At 45.0% G+C, this 15,394-nt stretch overlaps 1 protein-coding gene across 4 annotated transcripts in view; it reads right to left on the bottom strand.

Moving 5' to 3' along the window:
- SGCG (sarcoglycan gamma) overlaps nucleotides 1-15,394 on the bottom strand; it is a 157,455-nt gene that overhangs the window by 53,842 nt on the left and 88,219 nt on the right. For all 4 annotated transcript variants that reach the window (XM_029602542.1, XM_029602540.1, XM_029602541.1 and 1 more), the window contains 2 exons: nucleotides 15,250-15,351; nucleotides 9,160-9,247 (listed from right to left, as the gene is read on the bottom strand). In XM_029602542.1, coding sequence (XP_029458402.1) covers nucleotides 9,160-9,247; nucleotides 15,250-15,351 — 190 coding nt within the window. The remainder of the gene's footprint in view (nucleotides 1-9,159; nucleotides 9,248-15,249; nucleotides 15,352-15,394) is intronic.

Raw genomic sequence — 15,394 nt, 5'->3', positions numbered from 1 at the left:
TGAGTAGAAAAAAAGGGAAAGAGTCCAGTAACGTTAGAGGGGTTCTAGTCACAGTAAAATCCTAAAGTTACATGCCAGTCGAAGAATTTAATTAGGGATGCAGATCATCTATAGTGGAAAACCATATGCAAAATGCTACCAATGTCATTAGATCATTGTGTCTGGCCCCCTGACTCGTCTTTCGTTATAGTAGAGGCCCATTCAAGGTTGGGTGCCCATGTTGCCTGAAACTTTTTCAGTGTACGATGTTTTACCGCCGTCATCTGGTTCATGGTACGTACAAAGTCTGCCCTTGCCATGATGGACTTCAATGATGGGCATTGCAGTGCCTTCCATTCTCTGGCTATTTCCAGCCTCGCTGCCATACACATCTATACGATAAATGGGTGTTGCAAGCATTGAGGATGTTGATCGACATTATTTAAGAGCGCCATCTCTATGGGAAGATCAATGGGCTGTTTCAAAATTAGGGTGAGCTGTTTTTCAATCACCCGACCACCACATATGTAAGTGCCCACTGAGGTACATCCCCTCCAATATAGCCCCGAAGCACTCGGTATAATTTTCGCTAGTCGCTCTGGGGTAAAGTACCACCTATAGAGTTGTTTATATCCATTTTCAATAAGTGTGGCCGATATAGAGGCTTTGATCAATTGACTATAAATATATGTCCATTCATCCTCTGAGTATTCTCTCGCAAGGTCTCTATTCCATGCTTTGATATGAGATGGGGGCACAAGTTGCTTTCACTTCTAGTAATTGGTAGACTTTGGCGATCAGGTTTTTAGATGAGAAGATGCCGAGCAATAGCCTTCAAAAAGGGTTTTCCGCATGCCAAAGTTGGTCTTTATCTGGTTGCTGAGGCAGAAATGTCATATCTGATAGTAGGCCAAGTATTCAGTTGGGAGGATATAGTACTTCTGACACACCGATCCAAAGGACAATAGATCGTCTCCCCCCCAAAGATGTTCAAAACGTGTGACTCCCCATTGTTGCCATTGCCTATAGGAGTTTAAGCCCATGCAAGGTCTGAAAGAATTATTGTGGAACAATTGTGATAGATGATAGCAATCCTTATTGCCCACCAACCGGGTCTTCCACTTATCCCAAATGTTTAACGTGTGTCTCGTAGTAGGAAGCATTTGAGGACATGGTCTCCACGTCTTTCTGGGTTGCCACGCTAGCGCATATCAAGCATCTGTGATTGTTCAATAGTCGTCCAATGTTTAACTTCCATGATTTGATGCCACACTATTAAGGGCCATAGTTGTGCTGCTATGTAGTACCATGAAATGTTAGGTACTCCCAGCCCACCTTCAGGCTTGTTCCAGAATAGGACATTTCTACTGACCCGTGGTGGTCTCCTTTTCCAAATATATCCGAATATTCTCCTTTGCCAGAGCCGTAGAATATCATTGGAAATGGGAATTGGTAAGGATTGAAATAAATACAACAGTCTAGGCAGGACATTCATTTTGACAGTCATTGTACGACCCAGCCAAGAGATAGGGAGGTTACACCACTTATCCAGATCCAGAAAGATTTGTTTTATCAGAGGGGTATAATTTAATTGAAAAAGGTCCAATGGGTGAGCTGAAAGGCGGATGTCAAAATACTTGAGAGTTTTGGAGGCCCAACGGAACGGGTGCTGGGCCTGTAGTTGTTTAACTAAGTTAGACCTGCAGATTAAATTTAGGATTTTGGATTTCTCCCAGCTCACCTTAAAGCCTGACACCCTGCTAAACTGTCCAATATCTTTTTCTATAGCCGTAAGTGAATCATGCGGATTCGTCAGGGAGAACATGATATCATCAGCGAACAAAGTGATTTTGAATGTATGCTGAGAAAAGATAAAACCCGAAATTGCTTTGTTATCTTTAATAATGGTAGCCAATGGTTCTAGAAAGATAGCAAAGAGAAGGGGCGACAGCGGACACCCCTGTCGCGTTCCGTGACCTACTTGAAACCAGTCTGAATAACTTCCGTTGATTTTAAGGCAAGCTTGTGGATTCGTATAAAGATCCATTACCCAAGAACAAAAGCTAGGTCCAAATCTTCAAAACACAGAAAAGAAATGGCCAATGAACCAAATCAAATGCTTTTTCAGCATCAATAGAGAGAAATATAGAGTCAGCTTTATGTTTGTGGGCCCACCACATCATATTGATCAGTTTGCTTATGTTATCTTCCGCTAACCTGCCAGGCATAAATCCATCAGGACCTGCCAGCTTGGTCCTGATGGATTAGATCGGTTAAGAAGTTACTTAGGCGGTCTGCTAAGATTTTTGCCAGAAGCTTGAGGTCTAGGTTCAATAATGAGATGGGCCTATAAGACCCGCAAACAGTGGAATTCCTCCCTGGTTTTGGCAAATTAGGTGCCAGCGAGCCCCCTGTTCTTAAGTAATTAAAGACTTTCTGCAAATAGGCTACTATGTATGGGGCAAACAATTTATAGAATTTTGCAGTAAGACAGTCAGGTCCAGGTGACTTCCCGGGTTTTAGTGTCTTAATAGAATTAAATATTTCAACTGTGGTAATCTCCGCATCCAATATAGCTTGAGCTTCTGATGACAAACTAGGTAAATTAACCCCCTCCAGATATTGCTCGATTCTTTCTGGTGAGATGGACCCGTTAAGGGAATACAAAGTACTATAGAAATTTAAGAATAGTTTACGAATGTCAGTATTGGTTGTTAAGAGCTCCCCCGTCTCAGTTTTAATCTTAATTGTATTTTGATAAGAGACCTGCTTTAATTTGCGGGCTAAATGAAGCCCAGCTTTATTGCCCCCTTGAAAGTATTCCTGTTTAACAATGTGCATGAGATGTACCATCTTGGCTGACTCTAATCTCCATAAGTCACCTCATGCTTTAGATAAGAGGGTCCATATTTTTTGTGCTCCCATGGCTTGGTGTTCTTTACTAAGTCTCCAAATTTTGTGTCTCAGTTCTGTGGCTGCTTGTGCATCTCTCTTTTTTTTTTTTTTTTTTTTTTTTAACATAAGTGGCCCTAGAAATGAATATGCCTCTCAAAAACGCCTTTAAGGATTCCCAAACTATCAGGGGTGCCACCTCTCCAGTATCATTCAAGCTAAAGTAGTCAGTTATTTGTGTTATTAGAGTGGCTGTAAACCCGTCATCTGTTAACAGAGATTCGTTTAGCCTCCAGAGCCAGGACCCTTTGTCATATTGTGGGAAGTGAAACGGCCGCATATTCTGTCCATGCCACAGGACTGATATCTGGTTTGGTAATGTGGTTAAATATCGCTTCATCAATTAAGAAGTAATCTATTCTGGAATGCGATTGGTGGGATGAGAAGTATGTATAGGATCTGGACGTGGGGTGGTGTGACCTCCAGACATCTATTAATTGCCAATCATCCATTAAAGATTTCAAGGTTTTCCTGTGTATTGGTGCCGTAACTGCACATCCTCTCAATGTGTCTAGCGCAGGCACTCGCGCCAGATTAAAGTCCCCTCCCACTATCAGTTTCCCTTTACCATGCATCAGTATCGCTTGGTTCAGGTCCTCATAAAATTTGCCCTGGTCTTGGTTGGGAGCATAGACATTCACTAGGGTATATTCCAGGCCCTCAATCAGAATCTGTAGTATAAGATACCGTCCCTTAGGATCCCGGATTGGCATTCAAACACCATATGCTGGGAAAACAATATGCACACCCCTGTGTATTTTGCTAATTTGGAGCAGGGCACAAAGAACTGATATGGAAATTGGTTTGATTTCAAGAGTGATTCATGCCTGCTCTTCAAATGAGTTTCTTGGGCAAAAATAATATCTGCCTTCAGCACTCCAAGTTCTTTATAGAAGGAATGTCGTTTGAATGGCGAATTAAGTCCCTTGACATTGAGGGAAATTATACGGAATGTGGCCATGTTAATAGTATGGTATGGAACTTCGACAGTCCCTGGGATATCCCCCCCCCCCCCCCCCCCGAGCTGCCGGGCATAGTTCACTCTGTATCAGTTCTTGACCTAGATACACATTTAACCCTCCGGTCCGTGACAATAAATCCCTATAGGAGAACAGTCTAGAGACAAATAACAGTTCCCCACCCAACATATATGAAATACCCATGTGCAGTTCCCCAGACCATTAGTCCCCCCTTCCCCCTGCCCTGATCTGCTAACAGCTCCTTGCAGATCCATAGGAACTCTACTCAGGAGTAGGATAATGAGTTGGGTTGGAGTTCAAATTTGCACACATACTTTTTATTCTAAGAAGTATGCACATAAATCCACATGCACAAGTTATGCTGAGTTTGTGAATGGGAGCTAGTATTATGTATTTTCTGAGAATTTTCAAAGCAGAAGTATGCATGTACTTTCGCCTTGAAAATTTGTAGGAATTTTGGTGGTAAAAAAATACCCAGAGACTTTCCTGATTTTCAAAAGTATTTATGCTCATATAACATTGTTTTATATGCATAAATGGACTTTTAGAAAATTGTCCCAGGGGTTGTACACACAAAGGTCCATCTAGCTACATATCCCATCTCTTACCATAGCTAGTTTGGATTTCTAGGAAAGACCCAGCAAATTCTAAAGAGTAGATTCATTTCTTGCTGCCCTCTCCAAGGGATAAGCGGTAGCTTTACTCACCAGGGGCAGTTCTATAATCAGGCAAGGTGAGAGGTAGGGGTGTGAATCGTGTGATCGATCGTCTTAACGATCCATTTTGGCTGGGGGGGGGGGAGGGAAATCTTATCGTCGTGTTTTTTTTTTTTTTTTTAAATTGTTAAAAATCATAAATCGGGGGAGGGCGGGAAAACCGGCACACCAAAAAACCCTAAAACCCACCTCGAACCTTTAAAACAAATCCCCCACCCTCCCGAACCCCCCCAAAATGTTTTAAATTACCTGGGGTCCAGTGGGGGGGTCCTGACGCGATCTCCCTCTCTCTGGCCACGACTGCGTTGAGGGCAAAGGTAGCGCCGGTGCCATTTTGGTTCCTGGTTCCCGACGTCACGCATCCAGGAGATCGCCCCCGGACCCCCGCTGGACCCCCAGGGACTTTTGGCCAGCTTGGGGGGGCCTCCTGACCCCCACAAGACTTGCCAAAAGTCCAGCGGGAGTCCGGGAGCGACCTCCTGCACGAGGGCCGTATTGCCAATCTTCAAAATGGCGCCGGCGCTACCTTTGCCCTCACTATGTCATACGGGCGACCGGACAAATACCCAAACACCAAGAAGATCCCATGCTACTGGTCAACTTGATTAATAGCAGTTAAAGGACTTCTCCAAACCTTTTTTGAACCCAGATACACTAACTGCACTAACCACATCGTCTGGCAACAAATTCCAGAGCTTAATTGTGCATTGACAGACTGGAGATCCTGCACTATAGGCATAGGAACCATAGTGTTACAATCAGCAGTCTTTGAGCTAGCCCCATGGACCAACGCTCTCATTTCTACCCCGGTCTAGGCCAAACCGCCGTATCCCGGCACGGAGAGGCCTCCCCGACACACCATGTTGCGGCCCTCGGCAAGACACCACCAACAACTCTCTTGAGGCAGGACGCCGCCACCAAGCCCTATAACATGCAGCCTCCTCAGGTGCGTGCGTGTGCCCTCTTGCTAAATTTAAAGAAACTGTAACGGGAAAAGTCCGCGGCCCCTATTGATGACTTCACTAACAAGGCCTATAAAAGGCCACCTCGGCATCACCTCCTTGCCTCAGCAATAGATCGACTATCTTCGATAGAGCAAGTTGCCGCAGCATGTTCCTGGTCTTCACTCCTGAGTTCTTGTCTTTGTCATGTGGCCAGTATTCAGTTTTTCATCTTTGTCATATGGTCAGTCTTCAGTCCTTCAGTGTCTGGTCTTGCCCATATGTGCTGCTCCTCACCTCCCAGCCTGCCTTCCTTTGGACAGATCTCTGGTTCTGACTTAAGCTTGTTTGACACGACTAAACTCCACCTGCCACTGACCACTGCCTGAGTCATATTTATTCCTGTACGCTGGAGCATTGCTCCCTGTCAACATTTTATATAGCAAAGGAAAATACTAAGGAACAGCCTAGTGATTAAATCATGGCTCAAATCCTACTTCTCGCACTGACACTCCTTGAGATCTTGAGCAAATCACTTCATCTCCTATCACCTCAAGTATCCACTTAAACTGGAAGCTCTATGGGGCAGAGACTTATTGGATATGAATGCTATTACCATTATCCAGCACTGTGTATTTTAAACTAGCACCTATACCTGTTCTACGCCTGGGCGGCGAGCCTTTTTATTGGCACATATGCTCTTATATGGAAGCGTTAGCCGAAAAGGAAAAACTAAATTGTTTTCACCCAGGGTAAGGGACGTGGAGGCACATTTGCTAAAGCCAGGGCTGGCAAAGTTTATTTACCAAGCTGTCTCTCGCACTCCCCCACAACCCCTCTCCTCTCTCATACACACATTCTCTCTCACCGGCATCCCCCTCCCCTCATATAGGCTCCCTCTCTCTGCAACCCACACTCAAGCATCCCCCCACCCACCTTCGCTTACCTCCCATGCTCTCTCTCACACCCTCCCCACCCACCTCTTACCAACCATGCTCTCTGTCATCCCCTCTCTCACATACATATTCTCTCTCACTGGCATCCCCCCCTTGCTCTCTCTCACACCCTCCTGCTCTCTCTCACCCTCCCCTCCCCGACACACATTCTCTCTCACCGGCATGCTGCGGGATCTGTGCCTTTGGAGGCGAAGATGAAGGCCCGGCGCGCCGTTTGCGTTACCTGGGGGCCTTCCATTTTCGCCTTGAGCAGAAAATAGCAGCGGAGACCCTGGCATGCCGCGAACGGAGCGTGTCCCACGGCACATGCTCCGTTCGCGGAGAAGATGAAGGCTCGGACGCGCCAATCATGGCACACAAGGGCCTTCCCTTTTCGCCGCGAACAGCACGCCGGGCCTTCATCTTCGCCGCGAACGGAGCGTGTGCCGCGGGATGTGTTACGTTCGTGGCATGCCAGGGTCTCCTCTGCTATTTTCTGCCTGTCCCGAGATGGCCGCTGTCCTTCCGGTTTTGAATAGTCTTCCGGCGAGGGAGGAAATCTGCGGGAAGGAGGAATTCTGCGCAAAATCTGCATTCCGCAGTAGCGCTGAATTCCCCCAGAGTACCTCTTGTAGCTGGAGTTGTGACATGGCCGCTGTACGGCGTGTTTGAGCCTCCAAGGCGGCCAGGGAGCTGCCTGCGCCATCTATCGGCGGGCTGGGGAACATGCGCGAGCACTGACGGACACACTACCAAGCCCAATATATTATGGATATGTTAAGTATTATTGTCAGGGTGTAGCTGAGCGGCAGTGCAACAAGCTCTGCCTAAACTGGGCATGTCAAAGAGCTTGGATCTGCTACCAGTGGGCCTGACAGTAGCCTTGATGTGGGCAGTCAGGATGACAACCCACATCCTCCTCCTCAACAGACAGCAACATTGCACTCTTTATAGCAAACTGCAACATTCAGCGGCAGCCTCTAGTTCCATGCTACTGCCAACACTGATGTGATGGAGAGAGCACAACTTTTGAAAAACTAGTCACAACATATTTAGACCAATAAAAAGGGTATCATATCCAGCTTGTTTGTTAACCTTTAATATTTGTATATATCTTTTGATTTAAAACCCCTAACAGAAACTGATATACTTTATAATGTGGAAGGTATGAATTTATGTAATTAGCTCTAAATTGTCACTGATTAGCATCCAGATTTTGCAAAGGTGCTGAAATATGTTTATTTATTTAAGGACATACATTGGATGTGGTTTACCTGGATTTCAAGACAGCTTTTGATATGGTCTTGCATAGGCAGCTCATGAATAAACTGAGCAGCTGGAAGATGAATCCCAGGTAGAGGACAGAGGGTGGAAGTAAATGAAATGCCCTCTGAAAAGAGAGCGGTCAGTAGTGGCGTGCTTCACAGTAACAGGGTAAATGGCGGCAGATAACGACCAAAATGAGAAGGAAAAGTTTGTCTTTTTAGGGACGACACTAAGATCTGCAACAAATGGGCACACCTAAGGGAGTAGCCATATGAAAAGTGGTCTATGAAAACTTGAGGCATGGTCAAATGATTGGCAGTTAAGATTCAATTCAAAAAAAGTGCAGTCCTGCATTAAGGGTGTGGAAATCTGAAAACACTGGATGAGGTGATGACTGAGAAGCTGATGTGCCTCAAGAGGAGAGAGGCTTAGGGGTAACATCTCGTGATCTCAAGGTGGTTAAACACTGTGACTAAGCGGTGGGTAGAGCCAGAAGAATGTTGATATGCACAGAAAGGTATAACCATCAGAAGGAAGGAAGTGATCATATCATTGTACAGGTCATTGGTAACGCTTCACCTAGAACATGGTGCTCATTTCTGGAAACCACATCTCAAAAAAGACAGAGAGAGGCTACAGGAGGTTCAGAGAAAGGCAACCAAAATGATGTGTCTGTATCAGAAGCTATACAAGATGAGACTTGATGCTCTAGATATGTATACCCTAAAAGAGAGCAGAGACATGGTGGTGGTGAGGGGGAATATGATAAAAGTATTTAAATACCTGAAATGTATTAATGCACAAGAAGCAAGCTTCTTTCAAAAAAAGGAAGTTCTAGAACTGGGGACATGATATGAAGCTCGAAGGGGACAGACTCAGCATCAATGTCAGAAAATATTTTTTCATGGAAAGGATTGTGGATGCCTGAAATACCCTCCCAGTACAGGTGATGTACACAAAAAATGGTAATGAAATTCTAAAAGGCATGGGATAAACACATAGGATCCCTAGTGGCAAGAGGATGGTATCGAAGAACTGGGATAATCTGCACGGAGAAGCACTTACAATCCCTAAACAGAGGGCATGGGGGTAACCTGTATGGAGCAGCAGTTACAACCTCAAAGAGGCAGTAGTACAATTTGAGAAGGTGGGTGGAGGACATGGAGGAAGGTGGCATGGATGTTGGATTCCATGTAGAAATGTGTGTGCACATCTGTCCAGGATAGACAGGTTGCTGCTGAGCAGATTGGATGAGTCATTTTGGTCTTTTTCTGCTGTCATTTACCATGCAGCAACTCATCTTTTTAACCACCTATGTGTGATGCACACAGGATGATGTACAACATGCACACATGTTTACAATGGAAGCAAAGAAAGACTGGAGACTTACCCACTTGTAATCTGCCTGTGACATTCCCTTCTGAGTTGCGAGCATTTACAGTCACATTTTGAGTAGAATGCAAAAGTAATGATGAGTCCTGCATGTAGTAATATATGAAATAATTAGAAATCATGGTGATTTAAATCTTTATTTGTATCCTAATATAAACCAATACAGAAATCTTGATTTGAAATGAGAGGTCTAAGAGGAAACGTGAGCACTGCTTATTCTAATTTGCACTGCAGTACGAAATGTGTGAACTCTATGGAACAATAAATTTGTTTGTACTTAAACTTGCAGGGCAATTTTCATAAACCATTTACCCCTATAAATATTAATTTAGCTAGGTAAAAGCACTTTTTGAATACTTCCCACCTCCATGCACATAGAAGTTCACATATTGTTCCACAATGTGCACACTTTTGCCTACAATCAGGCTGATGCAATAAAGTGCACGCAAAAACATGCATCCAAACCGGACACACAGTTTTTGAATGCACGCCCGCACAATCACTTCTCCTGGGTGCTTGATGCAATAGGCAAATGAGCCGCTGCACTAAAAAAAACATTCTAGGGATAAATTGTGCGTTCCTAGCATGTTCATGGCTTCAGGCGCCCAGGAGATGTGGCTGTGCACCAGTTAGGACTATGGACGCTCATTTAATGAGCATCATAAGAACATAAGAAATCGCCATGCTGGGTCAGACCAAGGGTCCATCAAGCCCAGCATCCTGTTTCCAACAGAGGCCAAACCAGGCCACAAGAACCTGGCAATATTAAAGGTTAACAAACAAGCTGGATATGATACCCAAACACTAAGAAGATCCCATGCTACTGATGCAATTAATAGCAGTGGCTATTCTGCAAGTAAACTTGATTAATAGACATTAATGGACTTCTCCAAACCTTTTTTGAACCCAGCTACACTAACTGCACTAACCACATCTTCTGGCAACAAATTCCATAGCTTAATTGTGCACTGAGTGAAAAAGAATTTTCTCCGATTAGTCTTAAATGTGCTACTTGCTAACTTCATGGAATGCCCCCTAGTCCTTCTATTATTTGAAAGCGTAAATAACCGAGTCACATCTACTCATTCAAGAGCTTTCATGATCTTAAAGACCTCTATCATATCCCCCCCCCCCCCTCAGCTGTCTCTTCTTCAAGCTGAACAGCCCTAACCTCTTCAGCCTTTCTTCATAGGGGAACTGTTCCATCCCCTTTATCATTTTGGTTGCCCTTCTCTGTACCTTCTCCATCGCAACTATATCTTTTTTGAGATGCGGCGACCAGAATTGTACACAGTATTCAAGGTGTGGTCTCACCATGGAGCAATACAGAGGCATTATGACATTTTCCGTTCTATTAACCATTCCCTTCCTAATAATTCCTAACATTCTGTTTGCTTTTTTGACTGCTGCAGCACACTGAGCTGACGATTTTAAAGTATTATCCACTATGATGCCTAGATCTTTTTCCTGGGTGGTAGCTCCTAATATGGAACCTAACATCGTGTAACTACAGCAAGTGTTATTTTTCCCTATATGCCACACCTTGCACATGTCCACATTAAATTTCATCTGCCATTTGGATGCCCAATCTTCCAGTCTTGCAAAGTCCTTCTGTAATGTATCACAGTCCGCTTGTGATTAACTACTCTGAATAAATTTTGTATCATCCACAAATTTAATAACCTCACTCGTCGTATTCCTTTCCAAATCATTTATATATATATATATATATATATATATATATATATATATATATATATATATATATATATATATTGAAAAGCACCGGTCCAAGTACAGATCCCTGAGGCACTCCACAGTTTACCCTTTTCCACTAAGAAAATTGACTATTTAATCCTACTCTCTGTTTCCTGTCTTTTAACCAGTTTGTAATCCACAAAACGACATCACCTCCTATCCCTTGACTTTTTAGTTTTCTTAGAAGCCTCTCATGAGGGACTTTGTCAAATGCCTTCTGAAAATCCAAATACACTACATCTACCGGTTCACCTTTATCCACATGTTTATTAACCCCTTCAAAAAAATGAAGCAGATTTGTTAGGCAAGACATCCCTTGGGTAAATCCATGTTGACTGTGTCCCATTAAATCATGTCTTTCTATATGCTCTACGATTTTGATTTTGAGAATAGTTTCCACTATTTTTCCCGGCATTGAAGTCAGGCTCACTGGTCTATAGTTACCCGGATCGCCCTTGAAGCCATTTTCTTAACCCACTCACAGCCACAAGTTAGGAAAATGGACACTGAATTAATGGTCATCCATTTTCCTAACCTGCCTGCCAGCAAGATTTTTTTTTTCCTCCTACTTAGTATTGGGATGATACTAAGTAGGAGGAACCACAAAAAAGCAGTATTTTGGGATTTTTTGTGGCTTTATGGGGCTTTTTTCAGATGGCTCAGAGCGCGTAAAGACTTCACGCTAGGGCTGGCATTAAGTTTTCCGTGTTAAAACTTGCACATCGAGTGATGTTTTTGCATCGGGGATAGTAGCTAATAGCCTCATTTACATGTGATGAGCGCTATTAGCTATGTGCTGGTTTGGACATGCTAATCCCCTTATTGCATCTGGTGTTAGCCTAGCACATCCAAGTGCTCACTATCCTGTGCACTAGGCTCAGCGCATGATATTGCATCTGCCTGATTGTGCGGAAGCATTCCTAGGAGCAGGATTAGGTCAGGGAAGGCAACAACACATTTAGCTTTAAATGTTCAAAACTACCCATATTATTTTGTACAGAAAATTAACCACAGAGAAACCATCGTCATCATCAGTTTTTATTCAATACCACCTTTCCATTTTAAAGCTGCTTGAAAAGTCTCCAGGCTGTGCAGAAAACAGCCGCAAGGCTTCTGTCAGGAATTCTGATATTTGATCATATCACTCCTGTGTTGTGTTTGCTCCATTAATTACCTATTTATTGGGGAATTAAGTCTTACATTGTCACTCTAATGCATTGAGCTTTGAGTCAGGACACTTCAGTGTGTGTTAGCTCTTTGCCAAAGATTTATAAATCCACCAGAATCATAAGATCTGGAGTGGTTATGAACCAGGAGACCAGGGTTTGAGTCCCACTGTCGCTCCTTGTGAGCTTGGGCAAGTCAGTCAGTCTACCCTCCGTTGCCTCAGGTACAAACTAAGGAGGTCATTTATCAATGCATGCGAAAAACACTTTAACGCATGTGAAAACACCATAACGCATGGTGCGATGCAAATTAGGAAAAGGGGCAGGATTCGTGGCCTGGCTTCGCAATGCCATATCGCACAGTTTTAACACGGGAATTAACTACACCTTTTTCATTTGTGTTAAGTTGTGCGATATGGCTTTATCACACTTTGCAATGTTTTCGCAAACAGTGTTTTCACTATTTTAAGCTGCTGGAGGAGAGAGAGCGCCTAGCTATAAGGCCCTAAATAGTACGTAGGTATTTATACCTCTATATGAGGCCACCTCTCCCACCCGTGGAGAGTGGACTATTGGCTACATAAAACTGCTGCCCAAATCTACTGCTGCCTCTTGAGAGAATGTCCAGATTGTAATGGGATGTGAAGGTGTGAACTGATGACCAAATTGCAGCTTTGCAGATGTCTTCAACAGACATAGTTCTTAGATGAGCCACCGAGGTAGCCATGGCTCTTACTTGATAAGCACTGACAGAGTCTGGAATCTGGAGTCAGCCAGAGGATAGCAATACAGTCTGCTAGCCAGCTGGCAACAGGGTTTGTGCTTGACAACAGCTTTTCCCTCTCTGTTAGAATTAAATGAAACAAAAGAGCTGAGAAGCCTGGCAATGTCATCGAGTTCTCCTCTGATATAATAGGCCAATGCACTTTTACAGTCCAGTGAATGAAGGGCCTTCTTCCCTTTATGAGCATGAGGTCTTGGAAAGAATGTGGGCAAAACAATAGCTTGATTCAAATGAAATGCCAAAACCAGCTGCGGGACTCGCGACCGGCTTCTCTCACCTCCCTCTCCGTCCTGCTGGGTACGCTGCTCGGCTCCGTGGCGGGGGGAGTGCTCCCAGCACTGCCCTCTCTGTTGCGGCCCTGTCTCTCGTCGGGAGGCCTCTGCTCATGGCAGAGACGCCACTGCCGCCGGCCCCCTGCTCTCGGGTCTCCAAGCTTGTGCGCCCCTCTACCTTTCTTAAAGGGCCCACGGCACGCCAGGGCTGCCGGTCCTTCGGCAGGACATTATCCCCTCAGGACTCTATTAGGCAAGTCCTGACTGTCAGGACTCGCCTTGGCAAATTTTCTTCTCGTTTGTAGGTTAGTTGCATCTACGGCTCCACTCCACATCTGTCTCCTGCTTCAGACCCGACCACTCCACATCTGTCTCCTGCCTCCGAACATTGTTACGCGTGACCACTCCACGTTTGTCTCCTGCCTCTGACCATTGCTACACCTGACCTCGTCTCACTCAATCAGCTCCACCTGCCGATGGTGGGGACCTACGGGGCTCAACCCCTCTGGTACGTCAACCCCGCTCCGGCCCAAGGGTCCACAAATCCTGTGGATCATAACACCACATTTGGGAGAAACTTAGGGTGAGTGCAGAGCACCACCTGGTTGTGGAAAAACCGTAGGTATAGAGAGAAATAAACCAATTCCTGTCCATCGCTGTCTCTTACAGCTGAAGCAATGGTGAATAGAAAGACCACTTTTCAAGTAAGAAACTTTAAGGAAGCTGACTCCAAAAGCTTGTAGCGTGGCTTCATTAACTGCGCCAAGAAAATATTGAGATCCCATGGCATCAGTAGCTTTGCAACCAGAGGTCTCGTATGCCACAAACCTTTATGAACTTTGATACCAGAGGATGGATGGATGGAAATCAGCTTTCTATCCACTTGAAGGTCGTAAGCAGCAAAGGCACTGAGATGCATTTTGACTAACAACATACTGAAGCCTTAAGAAGAGAGGGAGAATAACTACTGAAACAGATCTCTTGAAGCACAGGTGTCAGGCAGGCTATCATTTAAAACTTTATGCTCTTCTGGTAGATGACTTCCTGCCATGTAGATGAGGGTATTAGCTATTACTCCCAATGCAAAAAATCACCATGCGCCCAATGCGCATATTTTAACATGCAAAACTTAACACCAGCCCCGGAACTGGCGTTAAGTCTTTACATGCTCCAAGACCCCCACAAAAAAAAAAAAAGTCATAAATACTGCTTTTCCTCCTACTTAATATCATCCTGATACCACAGGAAGCAGCATGAATAATAATGTCTTGACGGCAGTCAGGTTTGGAAAATGGACGCTCAATTTATTAATGTCCGTTTTCCGAACTAGCTGTGAAGGACTAAGGACTAAGGACTCGCGTAAGTCCCGGGGTTTTCCGAGGGGGGCGTGTCGGGGGCGTGTCGAGAGGGCGGGCCCGATCCGTGCAGCGTTTTCGGGGCGGGCCGTAGCGTTTCGGGGGTGGGCCCGGGGGGCGTGGTTACGGCCCGGGGCGGTCCGGGGACGTGGCTGCGCCCTCCGGACCCGCCCCCAGGTCGCGTCCCGGCGCACTAGCGGCCAGCTGGCGCGCGGGGATTTACGTCTCCCTCCGGGAGGCGTAAATCCCCCGACAAAGGTAAGGGGAGGGTTTAGACAGGGCCGGGCGGGTGGGTTAGGTAGGGGAAGGGAGGGGAAGGTGAGGGGAGGGCAAAAGAAAGTTCCCTCCGAGGCCGCTCCGATTTCGGAGCGGCCTTGGAGGGAACGGAGGTAGGCTGCGCGGCTCGGCGCGCGCCGGCTATACAGAATCGATAGCCTTGCGCGCGCCGATCCCGGATTTTAGCGGCTACGCGCGTATCTACTAAAATCCAGCGTACTTTTGTTTGCGCCTGATGCGCCAACAAAAGTACGCCAAATCGCACTATTTGAAAATCTACCCCCTAGTGTGCATATTTGCACATGCATCTGCGACTTTTGCATGTGCATAACTTTTAAAATTCACAGATATATTTATACACACTATAGTAAATATTACCACTTAATAGATTTTAACTCTGGAAATGATTCATTCACTTTTGAGTTCCATTGGAAACTATATATCTGTGCCTGCATATTTTAATGATTTTCCACTTACCGCTCGAGAGTGGATTTCTTTGGCATACAATGGGAAAAGGAATTCTGACTCGCCTTCAAGACGAAGTCCTTCACTTGAAACCTGCAGGTAGCCCATACCAGTCTGTGAAGATGTAAAAATGATATGTGAATCATATGATAGGTTC

The sequence above is a fragment of the Rhinatrema bivittatum genome, chromosome 5, assembly GCF_901001135.1.
Source record: "Rhinatrema bivittatum chromosome 5, aRhiBiv1.1, whole genome shotgun sequence".
Lineage (NCBI taxonomy): Eukaryota > Metazoa > Chordata > Amphibia > Gymnophiona > Rhinatrematidae > Rhinatrema > Rhinatrema bivittatum.
The sequence above is the reverse complement of the archived record's forward strand: the minus strand, read 5'-3'. Positions and strand labels throughout refer to the sequence as shown.